This window comes from Salmo trutta, chromosome 18 (assembly GCF_901001165.1).
Source record: "Salmo trutta chromosome 18, fSalTru1.1, whole genome shotgun sequence".
Taxonomy (NCBI): Eukaryota; Metazoa; Chordata; class Actinopteri; order Salmoniformes; family Salmonidae; genus Salmo; species Salmo trutta.
Genome location: NC_042974.1, coordinates 8,654,081 through 8,668,516, shown reverse-complemented (window position 1 = coordinate 8,668,516; position 14,436 = coordinate 8,654,081). Strand labels below are relative to the sequence as shown.

Below are 14,436 nucleotides of genomic sequence, written 5' to 3'. Positions count from 1 at the left end.
TGTCTCTCTCTCTTTGTGTCTCTCTCTCTCTGTGTCTCTTGCTCTCTCTCTGTCTTTGTGTCTCTTGCCCGCTCTCTGTCTTTGTGTCTCTTGCTCACTCTGTCTTTGTGTCTCTTGCTCGCACTCTCTCTCGTTGTGTCTCTCTCTCGTTGTGTCTCTCTCTCTCTTTGTCTCTTGCTCTCTCTCGCTCTCTCTTTGTGTCTCTTGCTCTCTCTCTCTCTCTCTCTCTCTCTTTGTGTCTCTTGCTCTCTCTCTCTTTGTGTCTCTTGCTCTCTCTTTGTGTCTCTCTCTCTCTCTTTGTATTCTCTCTCTCTTTGTGTGTCTCTCTTTGTGTCTCTCTCTCTCTCTTTGTGTGTCTCTCTTTGTGTGTCTCTCTCTCTCCTTGTGTGTCTCTCTTTGTGTCTCTCTCTCTCTTTGTGTGTCTCTCTCTCTCTGTGTGTCTCTCTCTCTATCTCTCTTTGTGTGTGTCTCTCTATCTCTCTTTGTCTCTCTTTGTCTCTCTTTGTCTCTCTTTGTCTCTCTTTGTCTCTCTCTCTCTCTCTCTCTCTCTCTCTCTCTCTCTCTCTCTCTCTCTCTCTCTCTCTCTCTCTCTCTCTCTCTCTCTCTCTCACACACACACAGCCACAGACTTGAACTGAGCTCTATGAAAATGGGTTTGGCAGGCAGGAAGCCAGTAAGAGAGGATGATGTCTGGGTTGGTTTCTCCATCCCTTTGTGGACAGAAAGAAACAGTCTGGGACACTGACGGACTGGGTAGGGATGGGGAGAGTCTGTGTCTATTTCGGGGATCCCAATGCCTATATGTATTTCCTAGAAACTAGGCCATCGTTTGATATAGTGGGGGTGTGTGAGTCTCAAAAGCCTTGAATGCTAACCCACCCAAGCAATAGAATGGGAAATATATCCCTGAAAATCCCATTTACATCTGGACAACATTGCTGTCTTCTCCTCTGTGGCACGAAGCACTGGGGAGCCAATTAGCCAAGCTCGGGTTCCACCCAATACCCAATCAGAGAGTGGAGTCAAGGCTCTACATAATATCCGATCAGAGGGAGCCAGGAAAATGACTTGCCTGTATAGAGATTATATTGTGTAGACTACTTGGCCCTGTTTACAATGTTCTTCATTCCTAGATTTGTTTTGATTGCAGAGTATTTCAATTCTTAGTTAGTTATGCCAACACACTGTTTTGAATATGTCTGCAGTAAAATATATAATATGAAGGCAGCCCCAACAGCTGAGTATCAATCCACTGTGAACACCGGAAGTAAATACTACATTACCATTCCTCTTTTGATATTAAGGATGTCATTTTGGATAATACTTTAAGTGTCAGAAGACACTGTGTTATTCTGAATACTTTTAGAAACACCCAAAGAAAAAAAAAGGTACATGTATATATTTTGTATATGTTTCCCTAGACAAACAACCTCCTTCTAATCTCCAGCTTTTGAAGCAACCTCAACTATCAACACATTTTCTCCCTGCTATTACACAAAATCACCCCTAGTTGTGCAACACAATAGGACACACATCTTCTGGGCAATTGAAGAGTGAATAAACAAATCCTGAAAGGTTGTGATGTGAATGAAATGACCGCCTATTATCTTGTTATTATGTCTGTGAATGTCAGCCAGCCAGTTTGTGAGGCAGAGCCCTTCCTCTGACTTGATTCTTTGGTCTGTGGCTGATCTGGCATTAGACCTCCTTCAAGCCCAGTGCACATATACCCAAGGGGTGAACCCTAAGCCTATGCCCTGGTCCATCAATTTGGCATGAAAGCGATTCAATGTTCACTGCTCCACCAAAATCACTTTATTTTGTCTCAAGACAAGCAATCACTTCATAGCCTCAAAACAACAACTTCAACCACAACTGGCTTGGTTTTCATTGGCCTCTCTTCTTTTTTATTTCTCTTTTATTTGTTATTTTGAGCATGGTGGAAGAAAACACCCCCTGGGCTGTGCCCTATGAGCATGAAGGCAGAAAACACCCCCTGGGCTGTGCCCTATGAGCATGAAGGCAGAAAACGCCCCCTGGGCTGTGCCCTATGAGCATGGTGGAAGAAAACACCCCCTGGGCTGTGCCCTATGAGCATGGAGGAAGAAAACACCCCCTGGGCTGTGCCCTATGAGCATGGTGGAAGAAAACACCCCCTGGGCTGTGCCCTATGAGCATGGAGGAAGAAAACACCCCCTGGGCTGTGCCCTATGAGCATGGAGGAAGAAAACGCCCCCTGGGCTGTGCCCTATGAGCATGGAGGAAGAAAACACCCCCTGGGCTGTGCCCTATGAGCATGGAGGCAGAAAACGCCCCCTGGGCTGTGCCCTATGAGCATGAAGGCAGAAAACGCCCCCTGGGCTGTGCCCTATGAGCATGAAGGCAGAAAACGCCCCCTGGGCTGTGCCCTATGAGCATGAAGGCAGAAAACGCCCCCTGGGCTGTGCCCTATGAGCATGAAGGCAGAAAACGCCCCCTGGGCTGTGCCCTATGAGCATGAAGGCAGAAAACGCCCCCTGGGCTGTGCCCTATGAGCATGGAGGCAGAAAACGCCCCCTGGGCTGTGCCCTATGAGCATGGAGGCAGAAAACGCCCCCTGGGCTGTGCCCTATGAGCATGAAGGCAGAAAACGCGCCCTGGGCTGTGCCCTATGAGCATGGAGGCAGAAAACGCCCCCTGGGCTGTGCCCTATGAGCATGGAGGCAGAAAACGCCCCCTGGGCTGTGCCCTATGAGCATGGAGGCAGAAAACGCCCTGTGCAGCATCATGTGTATTTCTTCACTACAACAGCACTTGAGGAGGCCACATAGTGGTGTCTCTCCTTGGCCAGACACACACAAAAGGAACTTTAGAGACGTAGGAGCCAGTCACCCCATCTTTCCCTATACGCAGTGACCTAAATGATTCCTGGCCATACAGTCTAGTCTGCATGTCTGCACGGAATCCAGCTTCCAATAGAACTGTTAGAGTCAATCAGAAGCAATAAGCTTCATTATTCAAAGCACATTTCTTTAAATGACAAGAAAACAAACATACATAACAATCAGGACAAATAATTTTCATCCATTCTTACATTGGATTATAAAAATGTACCTGCATGTGTTAATTTACACAACAATGAATATAAATGTATTATCTACCATACTTCACATGTCTGTGTCTCCAGATGGAGAGTATATTAATAGGCCTACAGTGTATTATCTGTCATGTTTCTAGATGTAATATGTCACACTTGATTGCAGCATATGTCTAGTTGTGTCATAGCAGACATTGGCATAAACAGTGATCTTACGTTAGGCTGGTGGTGGAAGACATGATTCACCCTTTGAGGTGTTGAGGTCAGATGCATCATCGGAAATAGAACAGCTAACACCAGAAAACTCATAATATTTAGACAGTTATGAGAACATATTGTGTTGTTGGGTTACATATAATGCACTGTATGTCGAATACATTACATGACCAAACGTATGTGGACACCTGCTTGTCGAACATCTCATTACAAATTCTTGGGTTTAATATGGATTTGGTCTCCCCTTTGCTGCTATAACAGCCTTCACTCTTCTGGGAAGGCTTTCCACAATATGCTGGAACATTGCTGTTGGGGCTTGCTTCCATTCAGCCACAAGAGCATTAGTTTGGTCGGGCACTGATGTTGGGCATTTAGATCTGGCTCGCAGTCGGCATTCCAATTCATCCCAAAGGTGTTTGATGAGGTGGAGGTCGGGGTTCTGTGCAGGCCAGTCAAGTTCTTCCAGACCGATCTCAACAAACCATTTCTGCATGGACCTTGCTTTGTGCATGAGGGCATGGTCATGCTGAAACAGGAAAGGACCTTCCCCAAACTTTTGCCACAAAGTTGGAAGCACAGAATCGTCTAGAATGTCATTGTATGCTGTAGCGTTACGATTTCCCTTCCCTGGAACTAAGGGGCCTAGCCCGAACAATGAAAAACAGCCCCAGACCATTATTCCTTCTCCAAACTTTACAGTTGGCACTATGTATTGGGGCAGGTAGTGTTTTCCTGTCATTCGCCGAACCCAGATTCGTCCATCGGACTGCCAGATGGTGAATCGTGATTCATCACTCCAGAGAACGCATTTCCACTGCTCCAGAGTCCAATGGCGGTGAGCTTTACACCACTCCAGCCAGCTCTTGGCATTGCGCATGGTCATCATGTGCCTTCATCACATTGACAGCATAATTGCATTTTGGTACACCAGAAGTACATTAGTTTCCAATGGAACACTGCGTTTGCCTTGCAGCATTGCATTGCAGAGGCAGTTGCAGTGTGTTCCGTGTGGTGCATATGTTGGATTTATCTAATGTATGTGTCAAACTGTATGCGTAGACGGCTTGGCAAATGGTAGCAGAAGGGGAATTTTGAACTTACATTTAAATTTACATTTACGTCATTTAGCAGACGCTCTTATCCAGAGCGACTTACAAATTGGTGCATTCACCTTATGATATCCAGTGGAACAACCACTTTACAATAGTACATCTATATCTTTTTTTTGGGGGGGGGGTTAGAAGGATTACTTTATCCTATCCCAGGTATTCCTTAAAGAGGTGGGGTTTCAGGTGTCTACGGAAGGTGGTGATTGACTCCGCTGTCCTGGCGTCGTGAGGGAGCTTGTTCCACCATTGGGGTGCCAGAGCAGAGAACAGTTTTGACTGGGCTGAGCGGGAACTGTGCTTCCGCAGAGGTAGGGGGGCCAGCAGGCCAGAGGTGGATGAACGCAGTGCCCTTGTTTGGATGTAACTTCTGTTGCACACATATCCAGATGACGCTGCGTACCATTTTGCGCAATGACGCTGTAGGTTTGATCGAGGCATTAGGCTTGTGTGTGGCTGCTCGGCCATGGAACCCCATTTCATGAAGCTCCTGACAAACAGTTCTTGTGCTGACTCTTGTGCTGACGTTGATTCCAGAGGCAGTTTGGAACTCGGTAGTGAGTGTTGGAACTCGGTAGTGAGTGTTGGAACTCGGTAGTGAGTGTTGGAACTCGGTAGTGAGTGTTGGAACTCGGTAGTGAGTGTTGGAACTCGGTAGTGAGTGTTGGAACTCGGTAGTGAGTGTTGGAACTCGGTAGTGAGTGTTGGAACTCGGTAGTGAGTGTTGCAAACCAGGACAGACCATTTTTACGCGCTACACGCTTCAGCTCTCGGCGGTCCTGTTCTGTGAGCTTGTGTGGCCTCACCACTTCCTGGATGTGCCTTTGTTGCTACTAGACATTTCACTTCACAATAACAGCACTTACAGTTGACCGGGGCAGCTCTAGCAGGGCAGAAATTTAACAAACTGACTTGTTGGAAAGGTGACATCCTATGAAGGTGCCACATTGAAAGTCACTGAGCTCTTCAGTAAGGCTATTCTCCTACCAATGTTTGTCTATGGAGATTGCATAGCTGTGTGCTCAATTTTATACACCTGTCAGCAATGGTTGTGGCTGAAAGAGCAGAAGCCACATATTTGAAGGGGTGTCTACATGCTTTTGTTAATAAAGTGTACATGCATAGACTTTTCAAATGGCTTGAGGTCATAACGAGATATTTTTATCACTGAAAAAAGGAAAACACATAACCACAAAAAGAGTAAAAAAAAGAGTCCAAACTGGACAGTTTTCTCTTCATTCAAAGGCTCAATCATGGACACTTCTACTGACAGTTGTGGCTGCTTTGCGTGATACATTGTTGTCGTCTCTACCTTCTTGCCCTTTGTGCTGTCTGTGCCCAATAATGTTTATACCCTGTTAAGTGCTGCTACCATGTTGTGCTGCTGCCATGTTGTGTTGCTACTATGTTGTTGTCATGTTGTGTTGATGCCATGCTTTGTTGTCATGTGTTGCTGCCATGCTATGATGTTGTCTTAGGTCTCTCTTTATGTAGTGTTGTGTTGTCTCTATGTCTTTATGTAGTGTTGTGTTGTTGTGATGTGGGTTTTGTCCAGCCTCCGTCCCCGCAAGAGGCCTTTTGCCTTTTGGTAGGCCGTCATTGGAAATAATAAATTGTTCTTAACTGGCTTGACTAGTTAAAGGTTAAATAAATAAATTGTGCTTTTCTTGGTCTTTGTCATGTGAACAAACATAGGAGTTGGCTAAACATCACAGACAGATCTCAGACCAGGCTCACAGACAGATCTCAGACCAGGCTCATAGACCAAGATATACAGCACAGACATACAGTATCTCAGAACAGGCTCACAGACAGATCCCAGACCAGGCTCCCAGACAGATCTCAGACCAGGCTCACAGACAGATCTCAGACCAAGCTCACAGACAGATCTCAGACCAGGCTCACAGACAGATTTCAGACCAGGCTCATAGACCAAGATATAAAGCACAGACATACAGTATCTCAGAACAGGCTCACAGACAGATCCCAGACCAGGCTCACAGACAGATCCCAGACCAGGCTCACAGACAGATCCCAGACCAGGCTCACAGACAGATCTCAGACCAGGATAAGACACATAACAAGAAAAGATAATATCAGGTCTTAATTACTGGCACCCTTGAGAAAGATGAAACATTTTAGACCTGACTGTACAGAGAATAAGAAGACCAGAAGGTTTGAGCCCTGCCCTATGCAGTCCTCTGCTCCAGCCCCTCCAACCCAATGTGTTTTGTGTGTATAAGCACTGTATATTGGTTAGACAAAGCAGAAGACAAATGTCTAATAAATAATAATGCTAAAGTATATCTTATCTTAAGTTTTGACTTATCCTACCTGCTGAGGTTCCCGTGGCGTCGTCTGCTTCACTTTCCTACTGGACGCTGTCGTCGTGGTGATCTCTATAATGGAGGTGGACGTTTCCGACCGGTTGCCTGTATTGGCACTGGACTGTGGCGTGATGGAAGAGGGTGACTCTCCCACCAGTCTCACGCTCCCCTGGATGCGGATGTTAGGATCTCCTTCCGTGGCCATGTTGAACACCTTCAGCCCGTTATAGTAGAGGCCTGAGAGCTGGCCCTGAAACGAGCGACTCCTGTCCCTGTCCCAGCCACCTATCTGTATGGTGGTCTGGCTGTTGAAGATAGTGAGCTGCCGACCTGTGGGAAAACAATGTTACATATATACAAGAATGTATGTTGGATGGAACGTGGACTGACTCTGCCACCACTAACTCCCTATTTGTATGTTGAGTCAAAACAGAAATACAAAATTGAAGCGTGATGAAAAATGATTGCGCATAGGAACACAGATTATTTGCCCAGTCGGCTAATGAGTTGCGATAAATTACGCATTGCTAGAGGCAAGCCTCTCATGGTAATTTATTGCGGTTAGAATGATGGGATGGAACCACACAGACTCAAAGGGAGAAAGAATGAAGCAAACAGTTGTGGTAAATCAATGTACTGCAGCTTTGCTAAAAGGACAATCAAGTCAATTTAACTGTGTGTAAATCTAGTATTACTTGACAGCATTGGGCTAAACTGCAATTTATTTTTTCCTTTAAATAATAAGAACATATTAGAAGTGTGAGTTTTTATATGTGATGGAATTTAAAAAGGGACAGTTTGTCTGTGGAGAAAATAGAGTTGACAGATGTGTCATCTTACAGGCTCCAATTATCCTCTTTGAATAGCTTGACACTTGAATTTCTTTGAAAACACTCACCACTTTAAAAAAATGTATGATTATATAGAAGTTTTGTTTCATTATGATAATAAAAAACATAATTCATAGTTATAGTATGTATCGAAGTTTTGGGTTTCATTACTATATTTAACATACATTTCTAAAGTTAAAACGATATTTAACATACATTTCAAAAGTTTTGCCAAAGTTAAAATTATTAATTTGACTTTTATCATCATCCCAAGACCGCCTTTTAGCAAGAAGCGAATGCAACTTAAAATATACAATGAGTTTTGAAAAATGAGGGACATAACAAAAGTGTCATTGGTGACAGTAAAATAAAAGGGAACATAAAAAGTGAAACAGAACACATCAAAATGAAAAAGAATCATGGTGGGAGATACAACTTGGTTTCTAGAAACATACAAAAAGGCATGCAGTCAAACTTTTGAGTTTTATCATACATTGCCTTGATATTCATTCCCTATACATGTTTACAATATCTGTTAAAGGGACTCACTTTCTTTATGCCAATTAATATTGCACTCTATTTATCATTGAACATTTCTAGAAGTTGAATCAGTATGATCCATTATAAACAACCACATACATGTATATATGTGTATAAAATACAACACTACAAATATCAACTGCATGTATAATTTAACTGGACATTTTTTTGTTGATCATTTAGGTATCAAATGACAACAATGTTATAATAATTTATATACATTTTATCATTGTTGATATTACTTCAGGAAATAGTTAGATTTATGTTTACAGTCCCTTTAACCTGAAGCTGACATCTCTAAAAAGAAAGTGTGCAATGTTACTAGCTAGCTACATTTAACTATTTTTAAAATATTTAGTTTTATTGAAGTTTTACTGAACATTAAAATTTTTACGGTTTATTGGTTACAAAAAATATTACTGGGTTATGATCAAATTATTTTAATTTGAAGTTTTAATCAATGTTTTTACCTTTGTCGAGTAGCCATTCATCAACTACTCGACCAAGTCGATATGGGATTCGCTGTCTAGCAATCGCCAGGCGTTCGTTATCATTGTTGCCTTTAAAGTTTAAAGAGACATTTCAGTGGTTAAAGTCTGTAAAGTCAAAGGTTAAATGTCAATACTTAATTCTTGAGCTATAACAACTGCCACAAAGTTTTTAATACGTTTTAGACGTTTAAAATAAACAAAAAGTTACCTACAACATTTCATCGACCCAACTTCACTTACTCAAATCATTTTATTTTAATTTTAGCCAACCAATTATTCCTATATTAATTGAGAACTAGCACGCTGAAGTTTCAACTAGGTTAATAGAGTTATGTTAATGTATAAACCAAAACCAAATCACAAATTTAAACATTTTCGTAACATAAGTCTTGCCAAAATGATTTCCAAAACACATTTTTTAATTTTCTTGCTTTCTTTTTGGCAGACTTTTTAGCTAGTTATACATTCCCAGAATGTATTGTTTGTGAAAAATATTCAACCTTTTGCACACAGTTTATGGTTTAGAGTACATAACAAAGTATATACATATATAGCACATCCCATCCCCATTTAAACAAGTTCACTAATAACCAGGTGACAATAAGCTAACAAAAAATCATCAATCAACATAGGCATTTCAAAAATCAAAGAAACAACATATTTGGGTGTCAAAATAGGTGCACACATACTGGAACACTATTCCAATAGCAGTGAAGGCTTTGACAATGGCTACACTAAGAGTCAGGGTAATGACGATGAAGGCTTTGAAAATAGAAACACTAAGAGTCAGGGTAATGATACTGACGGCTTTGACCATGGCTACACTAAGTGTCAGGGTAATGATGATGAAGTCTTTGACCATGGCTACACTAAGTGTCAGGGTAATGATACTGACGGCTTTGACCATGGCTACACTAAGTGTCAGGGTAATGATGATGAAGTCTTTGACCATGGCTACACTAAGTGTCAGGGTAATGATGATGAAGTCTTTGACAATGGCTACACTAAGGAGTCAGGGTAATGACTCTGAAGGCTTTGACAATGGATACAGTAAGAGTCAGGGTAATGACGCTGAAGGCTTTGACAATGGATACACTAAGAGTTAGGGTATTGAAGCTGAAGGCTTTGACAATGGCTACACTAAGAGTCAGGGTAATGACGTTGAAGGCTTTGACAATGGATACAGTAAGGAGTCAGGGTAATGACAATGAAAAGGATATCATCACTCTCATCCTCTCATTCCCAGTAGACGTACGTGCAAATGAGATTGATAACAACAATTATCTCCTTAATTGCTTTTTAACCAGTTTTTCTGTAGATGTCAAAAGCAGTGTGGCTTGTGGGTGGATAAATAGAAACTTAAAAACAGAAACTGTGAGAAACAGAGAGATTAAACTGAACCAAACAATAATTGAGAGGAACAGAAGGAGCTTGTGATAGAGGCAAGAGCGGTGAACTCTTGGTGTTGATGAGACCAAACTCTGCAACCCCCTTTGGATGCGTACCAAATAGCAATGGTGGAAAAAGTAGCCAATTGTCATACTTGAGTAAAAGTAAAGATACCTTAAAAGAAAAGGACTGAAGTAAAAGTGAAAGTCACCCAGTAGAATACTACTTAAGTAAAAGTCTAATGGTATTTGGTTTTAAATGTACCTTAATTATCAAAAACTAAAATAATAAATCATTTAAAATGTATTATATTAATAAGCAAACCAGACAACACTATTTTCTTGTTTTTTTAATTCATGGATAGCCAGGGGCACAGTTCAACACAGACAAAATTCACAAACGAAGCATTTGTGTTTAGTGAGTATGCCAGATCAGAGGCAGTAGGGATAACCAGGAATGTTCTCTTGATAACTGCGTGAATTAGACCATTTTCTTGTCCTGCTAAGCATTCAAAATGTAAGGAGTACTTTTGGTGTCAGGGAAAATGTAAAGAGTAAAAGCACTTTATTTTCTTTAGGAATGTAGTTGAGTAAAAGTAAAAGTTGTCAAAAATATAAATAGTCAAGTGTAGTCACCCAAAAAAACTAAACTCTTAAGGATCCACCCCTTTTTATACATTTTTTGCTCAAAATGACATACCCAAATCTAACTGCCTGAAGCTCAGAACCGGAAGCAAGGATATGCATATTATTGATACCATTTGAAAGGAAACACATTGAAGTTTGTGGAAATGTGAAATGAATGTAGGAGAATATAACACATTAGATCTGGTAAAAGATAATGCAAAGAAAAATAACATGAGCTTTTTTATAAAAGAAATGGTGCGCCGTGGGATGTCGGCGCACCATTTCTGATATTTATTTATAACCCAACCCTGATCTGTACTTCTCCACAACTTTGTCCCTGACCTGTTTGGAGAGCTCCTTGATCTTCATAGTGTCGCTTGCTTGGTGGTGCCCCTTGCTTAGTGGTGTTGCAGACTCTGGGGCCTTTCGGAACAGGTGTATATATACTGAGATCATGTGACACTTAAATAAAGTCCATCTGTGTGCAATCTAACTGATTATGTGACTTCTGAAGGTAATTGGTTGCACCAGACCTTATTTAGGGGCTTCAAAGCAAAGTTAGGTGAATACATATGCATGCACCACTTTTCTGTTTTTAATTTTGTAGAATTTTTTGAAACAAGTTATTTTTTTCATTTCACTTCACCAATTTGGACTATTTCGTGTATGTCCATTACATGAAATCCAAATAAAAATCCATTTAAATTACAGGTTGTAATGGAACAAAATAGGAAAAATGCCAAGGTGGATGAATACTTTTGCAAGGCAATGAAATTGGTTTATTAATAACTTTTCAAGTTCATAACTGTGCACTCTCCTCTAACAATAGCATGGTTTTGTTTCACTGTAATAGCTATTGTAAATTGGACAGTGCACAAGAATTTAAGCTTTCTGCCAATATCAGATATGTCTATGTCCTGGGAGATTTTCTTGTTGTTTACAACCTCATGCTAATCGCATTAGCCTGCATTAGCTCAACCATCCCACGGGGGACCCACTGATCCAGTATAGGAAAAGTATTTTTTCTTAAGTACTTTACATCACTGCCAAATAGCCCCCTATTGCCTATATTGTGCACTACATTCAACAATGTCAAAAGTAGTGCACTATGTAAGGAATAGTGTTCTATTTGTGACGCAGACTTTCTCAAGACCAATCACATCTACAGAAAGAGAAAAGAGGACTTTCACTACAGTGATCGAGTGCATTCTCCCCTTGTTCTCACCCGCGGCCATTGTCTTTTCTGAGATTGAATTCTGGCTCGCTCCATTCTTCCGGCAGATTGACAATGTTTTGTCACATCAGAACATTAATTCTGTGTGGGCAGGTAAGGGTTCAGGGGACTAACTGTAATTTGGTGTGGAGTGTGGAGCAAGAACGAACAGCATCAATTATTGAAGAAGCGATGGGGATGGGAAGAGAGAGAGAGAGAGAGAGAGAGAGAGAGAGAGAGAGAGAGAGAGGGAGAGAGAGAGAGAGAGAGAGAGATAGAGAGAGAAAGTGTAGTCCATATAAGAGAGAGAGATAGAGGGAGAGAGAAAGAAAGAGAGAGAGAGAGGGAGGGAGAAAGAGTAGTCCATATGAGAGAGAGAGACAAAGAGAGACAAAGAGAAAAAGAGAGTTAGACAGCGAGAGAGAGAGTGAGGCATGGAGTGGGATGCATAGTAGCAGGGTTGCAGGGGTTGAAGGAGGTCAGGCTCCGAGCTCATGACTCAGATACAAAGCAGATCTTAAAGGAACTGAGTCTGACTCAACAGGATGAGATGGGGACATGGAGGGGCCTTGCAAAGGATTCTTCTTATCTTAAGGGATCAAGTAGACCGGGACAGGGTATGGCATGTGAACCCTGCTCTCCCCTCCCTGTCCTGTATCTTCCCTGTCTACACATCACATGGAGGCTACAGGAAGGTCTGGTGGTGAAAGGTAAGATAGTGAACTGTCATTCTGAATTAGGAGATCAGGCCATAAAGGAGATACAGACAACAAGTAAAGTATCTACCCCTGTATCTAATGTCTACACAGCAACTGGTGAGGGCACCACTGGAGAGTCGAGGAGGCTCTGGTAAGGTGGGTGAGTAGGCTTCTGACAGTGTTTTTGGCAGAATAAGCTACTGACAGCCTGTACTTGTGACAGGGAGGTGAATGAGAGGCCAGTAGATTGGAAGGATGGGAGTTCGACTCATGGTGAGTCATACGTAAGACTGCAAAAATGAGACCCAATGCATCTCTGCTAAGCACTCAGCTTTAAGCAGCTAGACTGACTAGCATCCTGGCCAGGGGGTGTACTTGTACAGAAACAGAACATATGCTCCTGCTCCTATGATCCGTTCCGGCTCACACAAGCCAATACTACTTACAGTATATTGTACCACAGAATGAAGCAAAATATTGGGCATTATATTCTAAGTGGATTACTACAGTAGTATTGATATTGGGTCTTAGCCAGTTCGGAGGGAGGGTGTGGTTATTGGACCTTCATCCCTTTTATATGACAGTGGCAGGCTGTTGGTTGGTTGGACCACAGTGACAAGCTGGTAGTTGGTTGGACCACAGTGACAGGCTGTTGGTTGGTTGGACCACAGTGACAGGATACTGGTTGGTTGGACCACAGTGACAGGCTGTTGGTTGGTTGGACCACAGTGACAAGCTGGTAGTTGGTTGGACCACAGTGACAGGATACTGGTTGGTTGGACCACAGTGACAGGCTGTTGATTGGTTGGACCACAGTGACAGGATATTGATTGGTTGGACCACCGTGACAGGCTGTTGGTTGGTTGAACCACAGTGACAAGCTGGTAGTTGGTTGGACCACAGTGACAGGCTGTTTGTTGGTTGGATCACAGTGACAGGCTGTTTGTTGGTTGGACCACAGTGACAGGCTGTTGGTTGGTTGGACCACAGTGACAGGATACTGGTTGGTTGGACCACAGTGACAGGCTGTTTGTTGGTTGGACCACAGTGACAGGCTGTTTGTTGGTTGGACCACAGTGACAGGCTGTTGGTTGGTTGGACCACAGTGATAGGCTGTTTGTTGGTTGGACCACAGTGACAGGCTGTTGGTTGGTTGGACCGCAGTGACAGGATGCTGGTTGGTTGGACCACAGTGACAGGCTGTTTGTTGGTTGGACCACAGTGACAGGCTGTTGGTTGGTTGGACCACAGTGACAGGATACTGGTTGGTTGGACCACAGTGACAGGCTGTTTGTTGGTTGAACCACAGTGACAGGCTGTTTGTTGGTTGGACCACAGTGACAGGCTGTTGGTTGGTTGGACCGCAGTGACAGGTTGCTGGTTGGTTGGACCACAGTGACAGGCTGTTGGTTGGACCACAGTGACAGGATACTGGTTGGTTGGACCACAGTGACAGGCTGTTGGTTGGACCACAGTGACAGGATGCTGGTTGGTTGGACCACAGTGACAGGATGCTGGTTGGTTGGACCACAGTGACAGGATGCTGGTTGGTTGAATCACAGTGACAGGATGCTGGTTGGTTGGACCACAGTGACAGGATGCTGGTTGGTTGGACCACAGTGACAGGCTGTTGGAAGGACCACAGTGACAGGATGCTGGTTGGTTGGACCACAGTGACAGGATGCTGGTTGGTTGGACCACAGTGACAGGATGCTGGTTGGTTGAACCACAGTGACAGGATGCTGGTTGGTTGAACCACAGTGACAGGATGCTGGTTGGTGAACCACAGTGATAGGCTGTTGGTTGGTTGGACCACCTTTTTCACTCATGTACTGTCGAGTGCCTGCTTTCTGAGAAGAGAGCAGCGGATCGGAGGATACGAGCGGAGCAGAGGAGAGGAGTAGAACAGACGAGAGGAGCGATC

General features: G+C 43.0%; 1 protein-coding gene across 21 annotated transcripts in view; it reads right to left on the bottom strand.

The window, feature by feature from the left end:
- Positions 1–14,436, bottom strand: part of LOC115152808 (neurexin-1a) — a 758,004-nt gene that overhangs the window by 108,146 nt on the left and 635,422 nt on the right. For 16 of the 21 annotated variants that reach the window (XM_029697621.1, XM_029697623.1, XM_029697625.1 and 13 more), the window contains 2 exons: positions 8,566–8,655; positions 6,733–7,055 (listed from right to left, as the gene is read on the bottom strand). In XM_029697621.1, the coding sequence (XP_029553481.1) occupies positions 6,733–7,055; positions 8,566–8,655 (413 nt within the window). The remainder of the gene's footprint in view (positions 1–6,732; positions 7,056–8,565; positions 8,656–14,436) is intronic. The other 5 variants (XM_029697634.1, XM_029697636.1, XM_029697640.1 and 2 more) reach the window with 1 other exon arrangement.